This window comes from Xiphophorus maculatus, chromosome 13, assembly GCF_002775205.1.
Source record: "Xiphophorus maculatus strain JP 163 A chromosome 13, X_maculatus-5.0-male, whole genome shotgun sequence".
Classification (NCBI taxonomy): Eukaryota; Metazoa; Chordata; class Actinopteri; order Cyprinodontiformes; family Poeciliidae; genus Xiphophorus; species Xiphophorus maculatus.
In genome coordinates this window covers 8901028-8911576 of record NC_036455.1, presented here as the reverse complement: position 1 = coordinate 8911576, position 10549 = coordinate 8901028, and the positions used below count along the sequence as shown (strand labels likewise).

The 10549-nt window shown below is 36.0% G+C and overlaps 2 protein-coding genes across 2 annotated transcripts; both read left to right on the top strand.

Moving 5' to 3' along the window:
- The first annotated feature begins 205 nt into the window (after positions 1-205).
- Positions 206-4076, top strand: LOC102228987. The gene is made up of 6 exons (XM_005805475.3): positions 206-390; positions 1527-1672; positions 2679-2743; positions 3494-3658; positions 3744-3848; positions 3928-4076. Exons 1-6 carry the CDS (start codon positions 274-276, stop codon positions 3972-3974), a joined length of 645 nt encoding a protein of 214 aa, XP_005805532.1. The 5' UTR covers positions 206-273; the 3' UTR covers positions 3975-4076.
- A 1726-nt stretch (positions 4077-5802) lies between these two features.
- LOC102229248 (saxitoxin and tetrodotoxin-binding protein 1-like) lies at positions 5803-9614 on the top strand. The gene is made up of 6 exons (XM_005805476.2): positions 5803-6034; positions 6997-7142; positions 7824-7906; positions 8781-8906; positions 9015-9134; positions 9217-9614. Exons 1-6 carry the CDS (start codon positions 5915-5917, stop codon positions 9264-9266), a joined length of 645 nt encoding a protein of 214 aa, XP_005805533.1. The 5' UTR covers positions 5803-5914; the 3' UTR covers positions 9267-9614.
- The last annotated feature ends 935 nt before the right edge of the window (positions 9615-10549 follow it).

Genomic DNA, 10549 nt, shown 5'->3' with positions numbered 1-10549 from the left:
TCCTTGATTTTAAAAGTCAGTCAAACAAACAAACAAAAAAAAGCAAATGATTGCTACACAAACCAGACACTATCATTGCAAAATTTCACACACCTTATCAATAAACAGGAAAAACCCAATTTAAAAAAAAAGCTGTTCTTACACAACCGTTGGAAAGTCCACAGATTTGTTACCTAATCAGAGTGTTTAAAATTCAAGCCGCTCACAGGATGTTCTGCTGCAGCTCCGTCTTCTTGCATCCTTTCTTGACCCGATTGTCTCTGTATCGCCATCATGAACCTGTGGCTCGGCTCGCTGCTGTTTGCTTCGCTGCTTCTGATTGGCTCAGCTCTCTCACCTGAAGAATGCCGGCCGCTGGTCGCACCCGTCTCTCTGGCCGACCCGTCTGTGGTAAACACTTCCTCTCATTCATTCCCCGTCTGTTTCAGTGAGATGATGTATTTGCTCCTTTATTACCTGGATTTACTCATTTAGCTCCTGCTGCAGCAGTGATGTGTGTCGTTACTGTTTGTTTGCTTTTTACATCTTCATGGCAAAGAATTGTAGTTTTATGTTGTGATTCCTGTCACTATTTGCGTTTCCGTTGCATAATTTTTCGATATAAAGTTTTGTCGCTAGGATGAAGTCATTTTTCAGCTGCATCCAAAGTTGGTTTATTTCACAAAACTGCAACGGAAACACTTTTAATCGCATCATACAAGTCACATGATCAACAACCAGATGTTGCCACGGCGCAAGCCAGGAAGAAGAAAACAACAGGAAGTAGATGGAGGATGAACAAACAATTTGGAACAAACTTCCAGAAAACTGTAAAACATCTGAAACACTGACTTCTTTTAAATCTCCACTAAAAACCCACCTGTTTAGATTTATATTTGAAATGTAATCGATTACAAATTTATTGATGGAACCTGACTAAATGCTGTGTATTGATTATTGATTCTATATTGCATTGTGTTTCTGTGTTTGTAATGATGTAAAGCTCTTTGAAATGTCTTGCTGCTGAAATGTGCTATAGAAGAGAAAGAAGAAAAACAGAGAAAATGATGGCGCGCCATGTTTTTTAATAATTTATCGCATGAAGAAACTTATTCAATTGTGATTTTAATTGCATTTCTTGGAAAAAACCCAGTGGTGAAATTGTGTTTTTTCTTTTATACAATCCAGTCACAAAATGAGCATTAGCGCTTTGTGAAACATTTGTCCAAACAGGATTTTAAGAAGAACATCTTTGTCAAAATCTTCTACTGCAAACTTTTACCTGATGTTCTGAAACTAGAAAAAGAACGTATTCATATCCAAATTGTACTTTGGATATAAATAACCAAACAATAATTTGGTTATTTAGATAACCAAATGGTAAAGTATCTTGGTTAGCTAGTTAGCTACAAAGCTAACCAGCTAGGTAGCTAAACAGGTAGCTAACCTGGATAACATAACAAATATTTAACATAAAATCAGTTATTTCTTCATATCTCAAACACTTTCATGTTCTGACAAGTAACCAGCTTCCTGTTTGTGTGCAGATCTATGGAAAAGTAAATTTCCTCGCAGGCTACACGGATCACGACTTTCATAATGCGATGCTGAAGTTAACCGAAAGCTCCTGGGTGAACATTACGAAGTCGCCGGCAGGCAACAATGAGCTTATCACGATTCAAGGGAGCAATATGTGAGTTCGCAGTAAATACACACATCTGCTACATGTACAGAAAGAAAAGCAAAACTCAACATCAAACAATTATATTTGAACTATATAAAAACACCCAGCCAGTTTTTGTCAATAAGTTCATGTTTTTTTGCACGTTTTTGTACTTCCATTTGAATCTTTACTGCTTCTAAAAACGACACGAGTGTTTAGAAAAACCACACGGCTGTTCTTGAAATAAATTTATGTTTTTTGGTGTCTGGACTATGAGCCAAAACATTAAAAATCTCCAGAATGTAACGCCACAAAACAGCAGGCACTGCCTCTGACCTAGTAACCCCAGGGAAGCTCGGTCCGTTTCCTAGCAACCCTAGCCGAGGCCGGCCCGTCACCTAGCAACCCACTCTGGGTTCCAGCACGTTTACTCAGCTGGGGGTGTTTTATTTTGTCACTGCACGAAGTGATCCTCATTGCTCATTAACCTTTATTTTTATAATAATTTATAAGATTAAAGATGTTATCAAACTGTACAAAACTATATTTCATTTTTTTATTTTTTTTTGAGAAGCAGTCTTTAAATCACATACTATCTTTATGATTACAGTGACAAGCAAAATGAAAAAAGAAAAAGAATAGTCTCCCTGAAAGTATTTTTTTTTAGCACAAAACGAATTAGTTGATGGTACAAATCCAGAACAGATTGTTACCAATTTATGGGCTGTACAATGGCTGCTGGAAAAGACAAGTGTTTCATTGTTGACTCACCATGTAGAAATCATTTGCTACGTCCCAGTTGGTTGTAAACATTGAGTCGGGGGCGTGGCCTGCAGCACTTTATTTGGATTTAAAGTGACAGAGACACTAAAACAGCTCATTCTGAAAGGAATGAACTGACCAGACTAAAATGTCATCCCAGAACGATTTTGTGTAAAAATGGTAATGAACATGTTAGAGACAATAGACTTATCGTAATCTGTTTAAGGAAGCACAATAGTTCAGCTTTCAGATTGTGAACTCGCCTTTTTCCTAGAAATGGAACCTGCTTGAAAAACTCCCAGAAGATGAAGATAGAGGGCGACACCATAACGTCCTCCTGTAAGTTTCCCAAAGCGATCTGACAAAAAGAGTCAAAATCCTGCAGGAGAGGTCAGCTGATAGCTTCCAATTAAAAACACAAACCATTTGAGGACTGGATTTTACATCTGTTTCTTTTTCTTTCTTTTTTTTTATCTAATTGTGCTTATGAACACTCCACATTTTCTCAGTTTTAATTGTCTTTTTCCAGATTTTTCACCTAAATTTCTAATAATTTCCTTTTTTAAATCATATTGATAATGTACAACAGAGCATTAGGGCCATGCTAAGAAAGTAAAAATATTAAGATTATTTTTATTATAAGTCATAATTACATAATTACATTACGATTTATTCTTGAAATATTTTATTCTTATTTTAATCTCATATTATTTAGATTTTACTCTTGTAATATTGTAACTTTATGCTTGTAATTTTATTACTTTATTCTCGTAAAACTACAACTTTAATCTTGCAATATTTTGAATTTATTCTCATAACATTATGACTTTATTCTCATAATTTTATTACTTGATTTTCATATTTATTTTTGCCAAATATTTATAAAAATATATATTAAAATACTTATGAATAAATATGAAAATTAAGATCCATTCCACTGGATCTTAATACTCCGTTGGAATGATGTCAGGTCTCTGATTTGACTAAATTATTATTCTTTTCTTTAATTCTAATTAATTTCAGGTGTTCAAAACATTTTCCAGATGATAATCTTGTGTTTTTTCCACTTTTCTCTGTGTTTATTTCCAGATCTTAACATGACCGCTGTGTCTCATGTGCTGCCGAGCTGCAACGGCTGTTTGGTCTTGATGATAAACAGCACTGCCAAAAACATCGAAATTCTCCTTCAGCTATTTAAACTCGGCAACGCAAACATCCAGAACGAAGTCACCGCTCGTTCTCTTTACTTTCTAGGTGAGAAGGAATCAGTCGCATGGATGCATTTTCTTGGTTTTCTTCCAAACTGTAAATTGATTCATTTCTATAATTTGTTTTCCAGACAGAGGATCGGCCGTGTCGGAGTCTGACATGGAGCGTTTTAAGAAGCAGGCGAGCTGCTTGGGCTTCTCTGGAGAACCAAACTTCCTCCACAAGCCTGAGAAAAGTGCGAACAGCTTTGAGGTTTTTCTGCTCTTACAGTTTCATGTGCTGAGGTTTTCATTTTCTCTTGTCTGTTTCTGCAGGTTTTTGCAAAGAGGAGGAGAGCATCCATTTGCCAGATTCCTTTTAGTCATTCTACATCTAATTTGCACAATGACTAAAATGTTTTTTTTCTTGAGCAACATGTAGTCTTAAAGCTGCAAAGACAATAAAACTGATCAATAAATATTGACTCTTTGTGTTAACCCACAAAAGATTGGTGACGATTGGAGAAGGCGGATATAAAGAAGAGCCAAAATGCCAACAGCAACAAACAGACGTTAAAAGAACGATAATCCCAAACAAGACAAAGACGTCAATGTAAATAACAGAGAACCAGAACAATGGACCTTACCAGAGGGGCCGCCTTTCATTGGCTGATGCCCATTCTACGTGGTCACGTGCGTGTCCGGCTCACAAACACACTTAGCTTCCCGTTAGCTAAGTGCAGCATAATGGCAGCAGTGATACAACTTCTACACCTTGAAGCCTGTCTGCTACACAGTCTTACGTTAGCTAAACAGATCAATATGCAATGTGTCTGTATCTGACATACACTAAAGATTTTATTTTAGCAGAAAAGGCTTTGGACTAAACTGTTACTCGTGTTAGCCACGTTAGCACCAAGTACAGTGTATCAGGCCTCGGCACACCCAAACATTTGCCAACAAACCACAGGAATCATCCACTGGTTTCAAAAGTAACCTACAAAACGATGAATGCCCGACTTACCCAGCCTTGCAAGAACAACAGGCATCAGTGATCTTTGTCCACAGCTATATTGATGTAGAGGGTGTGTGGATCTGCCGTTTTCCTCATCGAGCGAAAGCATTTTGCTGTGAGGTGCACAATGTTGGAGGCATCGCGTGACTCAAACACCTTGATCTCATCCAACAAAGATGACATGAACTTCTTGGTTCCTCTGTCCATTGTAGTAGCTGATATAGTGTGAAAGTCCGGTAGAAATGATGCACTAATTCAGTCAGAAATACACTACAGAGAATCAGTCGAAGTGGAAGACGCCATTTTTACATAGAAACAACTTGGGAGACTTTGTTTGTGAGACTTGCGGCCATGTGGGATTTTGTAGGTCGGTCGTGGGCGGAGCTTGGTAAAGTCCATATGAAGAGATGAACAGAAACAAGACTGGATGAAAAACAGAGAAATAAGAAAAGGTCAGACATGGAAAACAGATGAAGCAGGAGAAAACAAAGAAAAACAAAAATGTTAATAAATGAAGCATGAATGGAATAATTCAGATACATAAAGGAATAAGAAACCTGCACTAAAACATCTGAAGGTGGTTTAACTTGAAACTTGCTGCCTTGAAAATCCTACTTAAGTCAGCAAGACAGTTGATTTAACGAGAGACAAGTTGTCTAAACATTGATTTTAAAGTTCATTCATCTTGAATTGAGTTTTAACTTAATGCTGCAAAAAATTATTTCACAATATGCCAGAAAAGAAACTATTATTTTCACTAACAACATCAAGTGAAAGTAACTTATTTTACTTCAGAATAATTTAAATTCTTATTTCAAATTTCTGACCCAATAATTAATCTTATTAAACATCCCAAACATTTAGTGTGAACAGGACGTTAAAATAAACATTTACCTGCGTCCCATTGATAACAGATCAATGGGACGCTCTTCCATCTCAGGACACAAAAACAAGCCGCTAAGCATTCTGGGAAATAGTTCCCACTCCTGTCTTTTTCTTCTTTCAGTTTTTAAGTGCTAACCTAAAAAGTAGTTTATTCACCTCTTGGAGGTTTGACAAAATGAAACTTGATCAACTGTTTCTCTGGTTTAAGGCTTCGTGTTGATGTTAGATGTTTTTCTGTGCCTGTAGTTTAAACACGTTTCCATTGGTGAATAAAAAGGTCAAATAAAAGGATGAGTTGGAGATAAGTCGCCCTCTGAACACACATTATTTTTGGACTGTGGGCCCCCGCAGCAGCTGAGGCCCAGCTCATTATAAATGGACCGGCCTCAGTGACTGTGTGTCACTGTTGGGTCTGGAAGCAGGATGATGGCTGCAGCAAAGATTGCGCTGCTGCTGTTTGCAGCGATCGGCTGCAACGCAGCACCGGCTGCAGAGGAGTGCCGGGGTCTGGCCAAACGGCTGCCCAGTAAAAACCTGCATGAGGTGAGTCTGGTTCTGGTCCGCATGCTAACGTAGATCACCAGGATGAGACATTTCAAAACGTTTCACTGCAGAAAAATTCAATCTTACCAAGAATGTTTTGTCCAGTTCCTAATGCAAATGTCTTAGTACACTCAAAAAAGTAGCAGACAAAAGTAACTTAGAAGAGATGGGAGTTTGTTTTAAGCTAGTAATTCCTTAATATGGGTGAAAAAAGTTCTAGTTCCACTGGCAGATTATTTCACTTGGGAAAAAATGTTTTAAGTGAAATAATCTGCCAGTGGAACTAGAATCGAGCTCTTATTTCTTACTAAAAATTTACTTGTTAGTTTTGTTTCTAGTGCACAAAGATATTTGAACTAAAAACTAGATCAAGATTACCAGATTTTGTGTTTTTGCAGTGTTTAATCATGTCAATTTGTACATTTTACTCACTGCAAAAACTCAAAATCACAAGTATTTTTAGTCTAGTTTCTACTTTAAATATCTTCATACACTTGAAATAATAAGGCTAATTTCGAAGTAGCTTTTCCAAAAGATTTAAGAACTTTAAGCCAATAATTCTTTAATATTGGTGAAAAAGTAGTCGTTTTGGTGGTAGATTATTTCACATATAACACGAGGGAAATGTCTTGTTTTAAATTAAATAATCTGTAGTACTTTTTATCAATTTTCTAGAAGTACTTATTTAAAATAAGCCTATATCTTTCTGAAAAGTTACCTGTAAGTAGGTTTGTCTAATTTCTAGTGTACTAAGATATTTGTTCTAGAAACAAACCATAAAATACTTAAGAGTTTGTATTTTTTGTAGCCCTGATTAAATGTCCTGCAGATTTTGCAGTGATTTACTCTAAAAGTCAGATTACCAGTAACCCAGCAGTTCAATCTGCTTCAAAACATTTTGTTAATAATTGCTTGATCTCTAACTGTTAATCAAACATTCCCTCTTTTCTGTGTTTCTGCAGATTTACGGTGAATGGGTTCTGGTCTGGTCCGTCAGTGACTTTCACGTTGGCCAAAGTTTACTGGGAAATTTAACCAGTTCCCACGTTGAGTTCAAACTCCTTGCTGACAACAAAACAATCGAGTACAACGAGAAGAACAAATTCTCGTAAGTTTTAACATTGATAAAACCTTTCAATCCCTCAGAAACTGAAGCTAAATTAAAGCTACACTGTAAAAACACAAAAAAATCTCACCAAGTATTTTTGGTGCAAATATCTTAGGACACTTAAATAAGACAAAACTGACTAAAAAGTAACTTTTCAGCAAAATACTGGAAGTTGTTTTAAGTCTAGAATTCCTTCATGGAAAAGTATTACTTTCACTGGCAGATTATTTAATTTATTACTTGAGGAAAAATGTCTTTTTATAAGTGAAATAATCTGCCAGCGGAACTAGAACTGGTTGCTAGGTGATGCACTGGGCTTGGCTAGGGTTGCTAGGTAACGGCTCAGTGCTGGTTTATTGTGAAATAAATGAAAAAATCTTCTAGTGATACTTTAAAAAACTCATAATTAATGAATTATTGACTCAAAACAAGCTCCTATATCTCACTAAAAAGTGAATTGTAGTTTAATTTAAGTGAACTAAGACATTTGCACTAGAAACTAGATGAAAAATGCTTGGTAAGATTCTGTGTTTTTGCAGTGGAAACAATAGATTAGAATGTGATGTTGCAATAAAAAAGTTGTAAAGGAGATGCCTTGAGTTGATTCAATAAATCTTTTCTGAGAGGTTAAAGTTCAGCAGACTGCTGGTGTCGTTTCTAATCTGTTGCTTCGACTTCTAGCGACCGCTGCACCTCCTACTTTATCAACCTGACGGTTCCCTCTGGCGACGCTGAACACCACACGCTGGCCATTCAGTCCATCAGTACGTTGCACACAAACATAAACACAAAACAGGACAGATATGTTAATTGTGAATATTTTTAGTGAGTCAGTCTAAAGAAAAACAAGACAGAGTCGACACAAAGCAGCAGGAGATGAAGAAAACTGGGGCTGTAACTAGTGATTATATTTTTTAGTGATCAATTAATCTATTGATTATTCTGATGATTAATTGGTTTATTGGATTTTAAAAATTCTACAGATTTTTTTATTTGACCACTTTAACCACTAGATATGTATTTGAAGATGAAAATAAAAAAAATAATTAAATTCTTTTTCTAAATACATTTTTATTGCTTAAAATTCAATAAAGTTAGCAAGTAAAGCTAAAACTAAACCAGTTGAGGAATTTTGGCTAAATGTATGTATTTTTTGTACAGTTTTGGTTTAATTACGGCTCTGAGTATTTAGTTTTTTTCAGTAAGTAGTCTCTTTTGAGCCTCTATACTCCAGTTAACAACTAATCAATTACTAAATCAGTTAATTCAATAATCAATTAATCACGATTAATCAGATTAATCGTTTCAGGCCTAATGGAAATAAGTAAAACCAGGTGAAAAATCAAACATAACTTCTTTAGAACAAACTAACAATCATTTGACTGTCACACAATAAAGCCTCATTTATAACATGGGAAAATCCCTTAAAAGTGAAATAATGTTCCAGTGGAAGTATTTATAAAATAAGCTCTTACCTGTTGCTTAAAAGTGACTTGTATGTTCATTTTGTCATATTTCAAGAGTACAAAGATATTTGCACCATAAATATTCATATTTTTGGTGTGTATTTGGTGTTTTGTGCCTTTGCTTTGCTTGGTTCAGTGTAACCAGCCGAATTTGTGTATTTTTGTTTATCAGGACTGGAGAGGGACGGAGTGGAAATCAACTACAACGACACCGGAGACGTTGAATTCTACGAGAGCTGCGACGACTGTCTGCTGATGACCTTCCAAAGTTCAAGAATGAAATTCCTGCTTAGCTACAGTAAAACAGACACTCACTCACATTAATAAATTCACTAAGGATCATTTATGTGATGATTTATTATTTGGGACGTCTTGTTGAAGTGATGTTGTTTTGTTTGTGAATCAGGGCGGGAGGGTTCGCACCGGGACGTGGAGCGACACAGAGCCGCCCACGACGACCATAAGAAACTGGCCGAGTGTCTGGGAGTCCCACACGACAAACCGTACACCTACGACGGAGTGGCAGGTCTGCCGCTGTAAACAAAACCACCAGGACGCCACCAACAACGCCAGATAATTTATCATTCATCTTTTATTTCCCGTAACAGATTTCTGTCACAAGAAGTCGGCTCCAGAAGCAAACGCCGACCGGTCCTGAGTGGAGTGAGGAGGAAGAGTCGACCTCCATGAGGATTAAAACACATTTAAAAACTATTAAAAAGGCTTCAGATGTGAATTTAACCGTTTTTGTTGACTGTTAAATTAAAATTAAATAACGGTGGACAGCTGCAAACGTTATTTTTAAGCTGCAAACGGTTAAGGATTTATTTTTTGTGTTGCTTACATTCAGTTTTTTTTTTCTCAGCTTTTACGGTGAAACTAATCTGAAAACTCATCAGTAAAATTTCATCTTTCATTTGGCGGCAGTGGAGGCTCAAAATGTAAACCAGAAAAAATAAAAAGTGTTGAAAGCAGCTGGTAATCCTTAAATAAAGATTTGAATTTGGTTTATTTTCCCTTTATTGCATCATTTCACTTTTAAAGTATCTCTATTTTAGGGAAATCACATTGTTTTGTTACTTGTAAGGTTTATAACTCATAAAAAAGATTAAAAACACAAATAACCTAGAAAAACTACTGTGACAGCGCCACCTTGTGGTTGTTTAGCGCAAGCCATTGCTGTACTGATGTGTTTTTTAAATAACTTTGTAAAGCTGCAGTCAGCTAATCTCCTTAGATGTTAGTTTTTTAATAATTAGTATAATGAAATAAATTTGGATGCAGTGTAAAACCAGTAGCACATAATTTGGACGTATGAAATTTTATTTAAATCCGTCTGGATTCAGATTTTACTGTAATGATTTGTTTAGATTTCTGGACATGAATTGTGTTTGTCTTCTAGCTGAATAAGTAGCAAAGGTGCTACTTAAATTAACTGAATTGGACTGGATTAACTAAAAACTGGACTGATAAAAACTGAACCCCTGATGTCTGTTTGAGTGCAGACAGAAGATCTGCTTCTGTTTTATCTCCGTTTCCAGACACAAAACAAACAGGAGTTTTCTGTTTGTTTTGTGTCTGACCTCGCTCTGCTGTTTGCTCAATACGGCTCATTCCTGAGACTCATTAACATGTGTGAAACAAAGTTTATCAATTCACTAACTTTATTTTCAAATAGATTTAAGAGCTCAGATCCTTAACATTTCTTGGGAAGAAATTCTTGAGCTTTTTCTGTCCAGGATTCACAGGAAAATTACAGCCTAGTGATTAGTTTAGTTTTTTCATATAAACTTTAAGATTAAAAATTATCTTTACATAATTAAAGGTCACTAAAAGGGTTCCTATTTCAAACAAGAGGAGCCTGGTTTAAATTGATACAGTTTGTGGGTATCATGGTTTTCTGCATCTGTTCTTTTGATTGTTTGGTGTAATTTTTGAAAA